This window comes from Neoarius graeffei, chromosome 10 (assembly GCF_027579695.1).
Source record: "Neoarius graeffei isolate fNeoGra1 chromosome 10, fNeoGra1.pri, whole genome shotgun sequence".
Lineage (NCBI taxonomy): Eukaryota > Metazoa > Chordata > Actinopteri > Siluriformes > Ariidae > Neoarius > Neoarius graeffei.
In genome coordinates, this window is record NC_083578.1 from 25,750,944 (window position 1) to 25,763,540 (window position 12,597).

The 12,597-nt window shown below is 39.3% G+C and overlaps 1 protein-coding gene across 1 annotated transcript in view; it reads right to left on the minus strand.

The window, feature by feature from the left end:
- prickle2a (prickle homolog 2a) overlaps positions 1-12,597 on the minus strand; it is a 48,717-nt gene that overhangs the window by 10,883 nt on the left and 25,237 nt on the right. The window contains exon 2 of the mRNA XM_060930760.1: positions 3,093-3,249. Coding sequence (XP_060786743.1) covers positions 3,093-3,227 — 135 coding nt within the window. The 5' untranslated portion in view covers positions 3,228-3,249. The remainder of the gene's footprint in view (positions 1-3,092; positions 3,250-12,597) is intronic.

Sequence of the window (12,597 nt, forward strand, 5' to 3'; positions counted from 1 at the left end):
GAGGAGACAACAGGGACAACCTCGAATTTCAATAGTCATTTGGCGAGACTCCACCCAGAGAAGGAAGTGCCACGCTATGTTCATTGCTCTGTTGATAGCGGGGCTTGCTTGCTGAGTGATGAACTAGCTAGTGTTAACCCTCTCTCATGTTATTTGCCCTGTTGATAGTGGGCAGGGCTTGCTGAGCGATGAACAAGCTTTTTATCTGTAGCCTGTTAACTAAAACGGGGCAGTCGAGCAGTAACGTTAGTCCGACACAGTAGCAGAGACGCTTTCACATAAAGGCAGCAACAGCCACCATCAAATGGTGTGGTTGGAGTCTTGTTCTCGGACTCGACTCGGATCAATAGTGGACTCGACTTGAAATTTTCTGTAATGACTTGGACTTGAACACTGGGGACTCGAGACTGGACTTGGACTTGAGGTTTAGTGACTTGACTACAACGCTGGTAGAAACCGATGCATACACATCAAGAACACACAAAACTCCACACAGGCAGTAAGTGGAACTTAGGAATGAGCTCAGGACCCTGGAACTCTGAGGAAAAAATGCTACATACTCTGCCACCATGTCTGGATGATGTCGTAAATTATGTATTAATTATATTTATATGCTTGTTATTACTTAGGTAAATTGCTACAACAATTAGAACAAAAATCTCAGTCTTAGAATTGTGATTTGGGCCCAGGTTGGATATTTATAGAAACAGTATGTTTGAAATAATACTCTTGCCACTGATGCTCTAAAAGATATCACATACTGTCTACTCTGGAAATCCTTCTTGGTGATGCTGAACCCATGGAAACATCATTTAAAAAAAATACATCATGTTAATAAAATTAACTCCACAATAATTCTAACTGTTTATAAAGCAAAACAATGAATTTCTTACTCAAGGGAGTAAAATGATCAGATGCACATATCTAGCTTTAAAAAAAATCTAAATTGCAACATAATCTAAACAGATTACAAAGTCTGGATAATTTACATTTGAATTCATTTTTAATTCACATTTTGACAGCCTGAAATCTAAAATATTTGTGACTGTGTGACGAAACCATTCATGCTGGAGGCTATGACTCAATGCGAGTGTCATTGAGTCACTTATTCTTTGTTTTTTTTCTTTTTCTGTTTTCATTTTTTTCCCCTTTTGTCACATTATTTGAAAAAACCCTCCTACCTGGTGATTTGGTCTCTTATGAAACATTTAAATGGGAAATGTAACAAGCATTGTATTATTTTAAGTGTTATGTAATGTGATTACTAATTATTTGTTGTTATATGAAATAAACTGGGCTCCTTAGAAGAACCAAAACTTCCTTTATCAAGAACAAGAAACATATTAAACCTTTACGAATCTTTTAAATCATCTTCCTCTTCTCTCTGTACTACCTACAAAGAACCACCATTAAGTACCGTACAGCGAGGGGAGGGTTGCAGAGATCATGATTTAGCTGTTGTTTCGTGTTGGTTTTGCGCTCCCAGCATGAGGTAATGCTTTTGTGTGTGTTTGTGTGTATGTGTGTTTGAGAGAGATTGTGTGTGAGATATGGACTCATACAGGGTCATTATTTAACAGGAGTCATTGCCATTCCCCATCTGCCTGACTGTCTTCTACAGCTTATTGGCTCTGGCCAGCAATTCTCATATTGCAAGGTTTCTTCTACACATGCCCGTATGCCAACACACCTTTATTTGCCTCATACCATGTTACACATTATCGCACCTTTTTTTTTCTAGTAGTGTCATTTCTTTTTAAAACGCAGGTCACACACAGGAACAAAAATACTCCATCTGAGCTGTGGTTTTCCAGAAATGAGAGAGAATCTGTTCTTCACCATTGACCTGTGCCCATGGCTATATACAATAAAATGGAAATGCAGTGCTATAAATATACATCTCTCATTACACAACAATGCATATGTATAGAAACAATAGCAGACTGTTATCTGGTAGACAGATATCTGGTATTATTCTATCCACATTCACTGGATATGAGCAACCGCATGTTCTGATTGGCTACTCTACTACTAGGCCATCAGCTCATATACCGTGAGTAGAGAAAAACAAAATGGCGGCGCACATCAAGTCAAATATATCACTTTGTTCTCAAATATTTAAAATAAACAGAAATAGCTAAAAGAATATAGTTTTTTTCTCCCAATATCTCCTGTTCCACACTCCAGCCCAGTTGGTGGCAGTAATGCACCTTTAAGTTGGTTTGCTAACCGCCAAAAAAAAACCTAAAGAAGAAGAAAAAGAAGAGAAAATGGCAGATCATGTTGCTGAACCAACCGAGGATGAAATAAAAACTCGACTTGAAAACAAAACCCCCAAAAATACAACAAAAAAGCAACAAAATATGGAATGAAAGTATTTGATGGTAAGAATGTATCTTTTCTTTTTCAGAATTATTATTAGAGCATTTTTCACAAATTGCTCCTGTCATTTCGCCGGTTTGTTTACGTTCTAGGCGGAAATGATTTTGTCGGATGTTTTGTATAGTTTGTATTTATTGAATTTGCAAAAAAATAACAATAAAAATGCTCTGTTTCTCAAAATCCAGTGAATGAGGATAGAATAAAACAGTTATTCCACTCAATCTCGTCGTACATGGCTTATAGCCAACTCAGCGCTATGTGCCTCATCAGCTATCAGCTCATCTCATCTCATCATCTCTAGCCGCTTTATCCTTCTACAGGGTCGCAGGCAAGCTGGAGCCTATCCCAGCTGACTATGGGCGAAAGGCGGGGTACACCCTGGACAAGTCGCCAGGTCAGCTATCAGCTCATGTACGACTCAATTTCGTGGAATAACTGTTAATTGGTTCTTCAGAAATAATTTGTCCAACCATTTCTCGAGCCTACATACCATTGCTTTACTGGCAGCATGAAGATTTAGTTCCCAACAAGACACAAGGATGTGAACAGACTATCTGTATCTTTTGTGTGTATTTCCATAATATATCAATAATAATTAGTTACTGTATATCTAAAATTGTGTCTCTGCAACCAAGCAAGTGAGTGAGCAAGCAAACAAACAAACACTTAACAGTGCATGTGCCTGTGTGTGTTTATGCAGGGAATTTTACCTGTTCAGGTTTGAGGCCCGGGGGCACCCAAGCGTATTCCTCCAGGGCGCAGCCGGAGTCGTCGTCTGAGGTGGAGTTCCTCTGGAAGTCAAACATGAGCTTAGACACCGTCCTCTCCATGTCCAAAGCCATCATCACCGCCTCATACCACTCCCTACTGTATACACAGAGAGAATGAGCCTTAATAATGACTACAGATCCTAGCAAACTACTCCTAATTCATGGATTAGTGTCTATGAAGTATTCATTGGATACATGTTGAGCGAAGGTGTGCTGAGTAATAATGCATCACTGATACATCGGAAAACATCCTTATGTTCAGATTTGACTGCAAGCTTCATAAATACACTGTGCGCGATCTACCAGGATTTTATTGTCAAAAATATTTATGGGCCCATCCAGTAAATGATGTTTAATTGGATTCTGTAGCACTGTAGCACAAACATATTGCATGCACGTGTAAAACTAACATGGCCATAGGTGCATTAGACACCAAAATGGAGATTAGACAAGCCTTCTCTTGACAGATCTGTGGACTGATTCACATCACATACTGATGACTGATTAAAATGTATACCAGGGACAATGAAAGCTTAAATTCACTCTTTAATATAAAGAACTGTAAATCGTGCTGAGTTAGAATGAACCTGACAGTTAATATAATAATCTGATAATATAGGCTGAAGTGTATGAATATGCATTTGCATTTAAATTACCACACATTATCAAGCATATGAGAGAGGGAGGGAGAGAGACTCATTCCATCACAAATAGCCCATGATTACCTGGGGAATATGTTTATGCACTACCATCATTCTCTAAAAACAGGAAAAGAAAGCAACTGGGCATGGGAGAAAGTGTAGTACTAATTAAAAGTGAATCATAAGAGGCCTTAGGTTTTATAATGTCCACTAACTGGGATAACATTATCGCTACTGTCAGGGTTGTTTCTAGATACAAGCATTATAAGCAGTTGCTTACGGATGAAATGACCTTATGCAAAAAAAAAAAAAAAGGTCTGACATGACTTTGCATGACTTTCTCCCTGTGTCTGCATGGGTTTCCTCCGGGTGCTCCGGTTTCCCCCACAGTCCAAAGACATGCAGGTTAGGTTAACTGGTGACTCTAAATTGACCGTAGGTGTGAATGTGAATGGTTGTTTGTGTCTATGTGTCAGCCCTGTGATAACCTGGCGACTTGTCCAGGGTGTATCCTGCCTCTCGCCCGTAGTCAGCTGGGATAGGCTCCAGCTTGCCTGCGACCCTGTAGAACAGGACAAGTGGCTACAGATAATGGATGGATGGATGGTTCTGACATTTTTGCCTTTTGGCAAAGCTATCTATAAAATTTTCACCATTTCCATGAAATATGTGTTCTGGTTAATATTATAAAAGTGCGTAGGATACAACAGTATTTCCTGAGCTTTGCCATTACATCTACTCTAGAACTGATAATATGGCATGGCTTATTACAAGCATGATTATCATCCAAAAATTTGCTCATCATTTGAGCTACTATTATCATCATCATCCTCCTCCAGTGGCACAATACCACCAATAACATCAATGTTAATCAGTACAATTTGTACATAGAAATATACAGTACTGTGCAAAAGTCTTAGGCACATGTAAGGACATGCTGTAGACCAAAAATGCCCTAAAATAATGAAATGAAATGTTTCAACATTAGTCTCAGGTACAACTGAGTGCAGTTTGATAAGGAAATGAGCTGTAGGTTTTACTGAGCATCTTACAGAACCAGCCACAGTTCTTCTGGACACTTTGTCACACTCGCTTGTTCATTTTGCACCAAAACCCAGTAGCCTTCATTATGTTTTCTTTTTTAATCTGAAATGTGCTCTCTTATGTAATATGCTGCTCAGGTACAAAAATTTTTTCTTCTGTAACATTTAATTTTGTGCTGGAAAACGAATGTTTGGAACTCTAAAATGTTTTTGTACTGACTTGACAATGTAAAAGTCATAAAATATAAATCTATAACAAAGTTTGTATGAAAAAAAAATAGGGCGCCTAAGACTTTTGCATAGTACTGTATATTTCAAAAAGTCACTGGTGCTAAATTTGAATATCTTGTGATGTAAATGTTTACTTTCATCCAGACATTTTGTATGAAACAATTTGCATTGAGGCTAGAATATATGATCTGTTCACTAGCACAGAGCTGTATCTCCACAGTTACCGTTATTCCCAAAGTGATTTGGACAGACTTTTTTTTTTTTTACTTCCATTAATCAACATTCATATTAAAAAAAAAAAGTAAAATGAACTATTTACACTTTGTCAGATGGCTTGCAAAAGATCCTGCCAACTTCAGTACATAATTTTACCTGGATACTGTAGACTTGTACCTAATTACAACTGCTGCTGTAATTGTAAAGCCTGTACTGTGCTAATTCTAGGACTCTTATTCACACAATGCTCGTATTGGATATCCTTTCAACAAACTTAGTATTGTAGTGTATACAGTTGCAGAAGAGTAATGATTTACACCAATCAGACATAACATTAAAACCACCTGCCGAATACTGGGTAGGTCCTCCTGGTGCCGCCAAAACAGCTCTGACCTGTCGACGCATGGACACTACAAGATCTCTGAAGGTGTGTTGTGGTACCTGGGACCAAGAGATTAGCGGCAGATCCTTTCAGTCTTGTAAGTTGCCAGGTAGGGCCTCCATGGATCTGACTTGTTTATCCAAGATATCTAACAGATGCAGGATCGGATTGAAATTTGGGGAATTTGGAGGCCAAGTCAACACCCAGAACTCTTTGTCATGTTCCTCAAACCATTCCTGAACAATTTTTGCTGTGTGGCAGGTCACATTGTCCAGCTGAAAGAGACCACTGCCATTAGGGAATACTGTTGTCATGAACTTGGTCTGCAACAATGTTTAGGTAGGTGGTACAAGTCAAGGGAACATCCATATGAATATCAGGTTTCCCAGCAGAACATTGCCCAGAGCAGCACACTGCCTCCACCGACTTCACTTCTGCCCATAGTGCATCCTGATGTCCATCTCTTCCCCAGGTAAGTGACATGCATGCACCCAGCCGTCCACATGATATAAAAGAAAATGTGATTCATCAGACATATTCATCCAATTCTGATGCTCATATGCCCATTATAGGCACTTTCGGCAGTGGACAGGGGTCAGCATGGGCACTCTGACTATTTTACGGCTATGCAGCCCCATACTCAGCAAGCAGCGATGTGCTGTGTGTTCTGACACCTTTCTATCATAGCCAGCAGTGACTTTTTCGCAATTTGTGTTACAGTAGCTCTTCTGTGGGATTGAATCAGACTGGCTAGCCTTCACTAACCATGCACATCAGTGAGCTTTGGGTGCCAATGACCCTGCCACTGGTTGCACTTCCTTGGGTCAGTTTTGTTAGGTATTAACTACTGCATACTGGGAACAACATATAAGACCTGCTGTTCTGAAGATGATTTGACCCAGTTCACTCAGATACGTTTGCCCATTTTTCCTGCTGCCAACACATCAACTTCAAGAACTGACTGTTCACATACTGCCTAATATATCCCACCCCTTGACAGGTGCCACTGTAATGAGATACTGTTTTTCACTTCACCTGTCAGTGGTTTAATGTTATGGCTGATGGATATATAATCCCACTACCCAATGTCACCCAGAAGAGGATGATTTCCCTTTTGAGTCTGGTTCCTCTAAAGGTTTTTTTTCCTTTTGACGTCTCACGAAATCTTGCCTTGCCACTACTGATTCTGACTTGCGTCAAATTAACAAGGCCACAGGTGCATGAAGCACCAAAATGTAGATTAGACAAACCTTCTTGACTGATCTATGGACATCTACATCACTTAAAGATTACTGATTAGAATTCACACCAGCGGCAATGAAAGCTCAAAGTCATTCTTTAAAATAGAAAACTGTAAATAGTACTAGGTTAGAATGAACCTGACAGTTAATCAAACATGCTCTGATCTTAACAATCTGATAATATAGGGTGAAGGATATAAAATTGCATTTGCATTTAAATTACTTTAGCCAAAAAAAAAAAAATGATGAAGAACAAAAGCACACATTTGGGATCTAAATCTACATCCAGATTCCTGTTAAGCTGCTTTGTGACAATATGTATTGTTAAAAACGCTATACAAATAAATTGGAAATAAAACTGAACACATTCAGGTGAGTTTTCAAACCAACCAGCTTGAATCCCTAGTTGTTACAATAATGTACACAGAAACAAGACTGCTTTGGTTTACATACGTGATAAAAGCACCGTTTGTGTTTAACTACCACTAAGGTTGCCACATTGTGGCAAATTAGCCACTTAAGAGCATGATAAAATACTTTACAGTATGTCCTACACACATTTTCATTTCATGACTTCAAATTTAGTATATCATGGCTTCATTAAGTTGCATGTAAAAGCATGATGACCACACCCTAGAAGTTGACGTTGGATTAAGTGGCATTTTATAAGCTGCCAAATAAGGAGGGTGAAAGCTATATTATTCAATTAAACCACCTTTTCAGTGATTAAGGTGATCATTGCATTCGTCTTTTCATTTTTATGTTGTCTCTTCCTTTTATGGTATATCATATTACACCAGAGGTGGACAGTAATGAAGTACATTTACTTGAGTACTGTACTTAAGTACACTTTGAGTATCTGTACTTTACTTGAGTATTTTTTTTGGGAAATTTATGACTAACTTCACTACATTTGAAAGGCAAATATCATATTTTTTACTCTACTACATGTGATTTTACTCTACTCAAGGTCCTTGTTACTCGTTACTATGAAGCAGCTTTGAAAGTGGATGTTTTTTTTTTCTAAAACGTGATGGTTTTTTCGCAGGTGACACTGAGACAGCCTATCAGTAATCACTCGGGTCACGTCATGTCCATCGACTGTATAAAATCAAGTTCAATGATTTCTCAGCAGCATTATTTAACAATCGGTTGATGGCAGAATGGAAGAAGTCGGTTCTTTTGGAGAATGCACACACCCATGGCCATACCTAGAATCCGTGTTTCAGTTTTCTGAAAGGATAAAAGATTCATTTCATTTTAAATGTTTGCTTTGTTTGCCAAAAATGAACCACATCACAGCCTACAAAAACTTGCCATCCAACCTGCGGAAGCATATTGAGGTATATAAACATTTTATTCCAAGAGAAAACTTGCAATGAAGTTGTCTGTGCTTTTAGAGCGAGCGATAACGTTGCAATAGCTGTGCAGTCTGGTTAGTCAAATGACTTTTGATGGATTTGCCCACCAAGTTGCCATCGCCTTGTCCACAGCTAACGTTTACACATAGCTAGTTAACTTGGACAGTTACTTAGCATGTAAACACGGAGTTATGCTAACATGAATAACGTTAACTTATCTGAAGTCCTTTCAGAAACATGTTTTAGCATAATCTTGCCAAATAAACAGAACATAGAAATATCTCTTTTCTAGTAATGTTAGCTACCCAGTATGATTTCGAGTTTGAAAAGAGTTTGCTAGCATGTCAGGTGGAGTTTCACTGACTAGCTAGCTTAACGTTAAACCACCATGATGGCACAGCATGCGTTCATTTTGTGAATTCACATTTCTGTCTTTGGTAATGACATTAGGTTTTGTAAGCGTTGTGGCAATAATACAACGATGCGTTGACAGAAAATGTACTTTTAATACTCAAGTATTTTTAAAAGCAAGTACTTCAGTACTTTAACTTAAGTAAAAAAAAAATTTGACTGCACAACTTTCGCTTGTATCGGAGTAACATTTGACCAGTGGGATCTGTACTTTGACTTAAGTAATGAAGTTGGGTACTTTGTCCACCTCTGTATTACACTGACCGTAAATAAAATATTGCTATTTTAGTATTTAGTCCGCATTTTCTATCCCCGATTTTTTGTGTGTGTGATGTAAATCAAAGCAAAACAGGATTTTAGCTACTCTGCGACAGGAAATAAGTGTAATAATGTAAAACAAACAGGGTTTATTCTTTTATTGTGTCTGATTTGCTATGGTGAAAGGAAACATAGGTAATTAGTGATTGTGGAATTTACTTTTAAGGCAGCAATGTTGTATCATTGCAGAGACAGTTTTGCACCTTGCTTATACAGTGTTGACAGCAATTAAAAACTGTTTATATAATGGGCTGTTGTTAAATTGAGGCTGTCCAGTGAAGATCAGGCTATACAATCCATATAATGCTTATGAGGTATTATTTCACAGCAGTTATATTGAGGGCATCTATTTTGTAATGACGAATTATTCAACTGGCCTGGGTAAAAATGCCAAACATCAAGGATTTTTCAAAATTCTCCTGCAGTCAAATGCATAGAGTGATGTTTTGTTCGACATGGAGATAATGAGGGGGTTTTTTTCTTCCTGTGTATATATAATTTAGACTATTTTCTCTGCTGTTGGGATATGGTAATTATTTGTACTTCTGTTACAGGATATAACCTCTGCTATTTTGCCGAATGGTTATCTGATAGTTGTTTTGGTCTTTGGGCTGTTTATTTCATTTTTTGACAAACCAGCTGTTAATAGTCGTAGTTTATTTTTGTATTTATTAAATGTTAAGTGGACATTGGCTGTGTTGGTGGAATTGAGTCTGGTAGCTTACAGAGGGATCTCTTTTGTGAAGCCACTTCCATGTTGTGTGTTTAAGACCCTGGTCACACTACAGCTTGCGATGGGTTTGCGAATACTTGGCGATGAAAAATTAGTAGCATCGCCACTAATTTTGCGATGCATGGTGAATGTTCTCCAAGCTTTGTGAGTTAATTTTTGGTGTTTTTCCACCTCAGGAGCGGCCAAAAACGTCACCAAAAAAAAAGTCAATGCATGCATTGAAATTTGGTGGCAATGTTTTCACTGGCAAACTAAGTGGCGAATACTCACAGATGGGTTTGATAATACTTTCCGAAGCTCGGGGAAGCATCGCCACCAAACGCCTCATTTTCATCAATAAACCATTGCAAAGCATCGTGAGCTGTAGTATGACCATAGTCAAAGTTTACCCTGTTTTTTTCTTGGCCATGAGTGTGTATGTGACCCCTGTCACCAACATACATGTGTTGTGTGGTAGTCACTTCGGTCTTTTGCTTAGCGAATGCAAAGGGCTTGTGGATGTGTGACAAAGGACTAGAGGAAAACTAGGGGAAGACATGGCCTAAAGGTTAGAAAAGCAGCTTTGGGACCAAAAGGATTCACTGGATCAGCAGGAATGGCTGAAGTGCCCTTGAGCAAGGTACCTAACCCCCCCAACCCCAGGCCACCCTGGGTATGTTGTACGTTGTTCTGGATAAGAGCATCTGCTAAATGCCTGTAATGTAACGTAAAACAAACTGTGAAATAATATTGAGTCAGTTATGGTCCTTTGGTGGTTAATTCCTGCTGATGTATGGGGTAGAGGTGATCTGATCTAGTTTATAGTAAAGAGCTGTTTCTGTTTCGTTGACTGTCCATCATTAGCGATGATGACTGCTTCATTAGAATGCGGAGAAATGCAGATGGGCCATAAGGCCCACACCAGAGTGCACCAGACTTATTCTCCTTTCCTAATGAAGCACCTTGCACAGTAAGGTAAGACAAACGATGTCATGCCCCCATTGTGTTGTCGCTCTGGACCTCCAGACCTGATGCCAAGTGGTGCACAAAAGTGCCACAGACCTGACCGGTATGGAAGTTGCCCTGCAGTGACAACTGACTTGCCGAGTGATGCCATCTGTTGGCCATTTGAGTGGCTCTTCCACATGCCATCAGATGGTGCGCCGTTGATCCTGTTGGTTTCATCTGCCACATTGCACCGAAAACTGCCTTGCTGCCAGCGCCTTATTAGTGATGTATTATTTAACCCATAGCTGGAACCCAGGCAGGTGCTACCACTCCAAGTCAGAGCTGACCTGGGAGCAATGGTCTTTGTGTTAACCCCATGATAGACTGGTGTACCCTGCCTCTTGTCTAATGTCAGCTAGGATTGGTTGTATCTCACCTGCAACCCCAAATAAATAAGCAGCATGGAAATTGGATGGATGGATGGTGACCAATGGTAAAAGCTGGTTTGTAGTCTGATGGCCTGAATCTGTTGGTCCAAATTAACTAATCATTTGCTTGTAAGCTTTTGTTGCTTATCTGCCCACAACATTTAAAGACACAGTGAGTCATAGCTGACTCAAGATTGAATTTCTAAACCAAAGAATGGTGATAAAGTTCCTTTATTCAAGATGAATGCACTCTGAAAATAATGTGTGGATGTATACGCCAATGCCACCTCTTATACTCCTGCCAACTGACACATGACAAAGCCTTGCTACAAGTCAGAAGCAAGTCAGATCCACAATTTAGCAGAGTGCAAACAACTATCAAATCAGCTGGAAATAGCCATTGCTTGTAAGGTGTAGAACAGTAGAAGTGAGAAAAACTTAGGAAGTATTAAAAAACACCCCACTAGATCCAAGAGCACTAGGCATTCAATACATCTATCAAAGCAATATGCAGTAAAATGTTTCAATGCCTGGCTTTGCAAAATACTGCATTTTTCTTAAAATACGCAATGTGATTTACTGTTTCTTTAATGTGTGTACTTTATCTGGCCATTAGTGCTTAGCTCAACTTGTATGTGTACATCTGTGGCTGTGTTTCCTACAGTCAATCAATGCAATACATTACATGGCTTTAATATCACTGAGGTTTGGAAATGTATTCATACCCCAGGCCACTCCGGCACCATGTCAACCTTTTTCATCGAGACGAGAGACTAAACAATACCGCATAAACCTATCAGACCACCACAAACCCAGTAAAATTTGGTTCTATGATTTGCTGTAGTCTGATCTGACACAAGAGGAATCTGTATGCATGCACATATTAAAGCGGCATGATCAGTGGGGATCAGTGGCACACAAAATAGGATGAAAACGAGAGGAAAGACTTCACACGGATCTGCTTTAAATCGTATCTTCTCATCAGCATCCCACAAACCCCAGAGGGTTGAGAGAGAGAGAGAGAGAGCAAGAGAGAGAGAGGAGAGGGAGAAAGAGAGGTGCAAAAGCCGTGCTAAAAGAAACGATTTTCTCTCTCACGTGTCCTGCCTCATCTTTCCCTCTGCCAGTGGATTTGACTGTTTCTGTGTGGGTGTGTGTGAGAGCGAACAGGAGAGAGGGAGACGAGTGAGCGAGGAGAGGGGGAGCGAAGGAGGAAAAAAAAAGAACTCTTATTTATGTAAAAGGCAATGTGAGAGGAGGCTCTCAGCTGAAGCACTGATGCTGAATGCTGTTTTGCTAATAGGTTAACTCTTTGAGGCACAGCCAGTCTTTAAAGAAAATGACTTCATTTAATCTAAATTCGATCTAAAAGCATCAACCAGTTGTGACATTAATATTTTAGTGGTCAAATGCAAAGGCAATGATGTCTTGCTTATTACCTAATATCTTTGATGCAGTCAAACAAAAATTGTTTGCAGTCAAACATGATGGAGACATAAATTGTTTTTGTTCC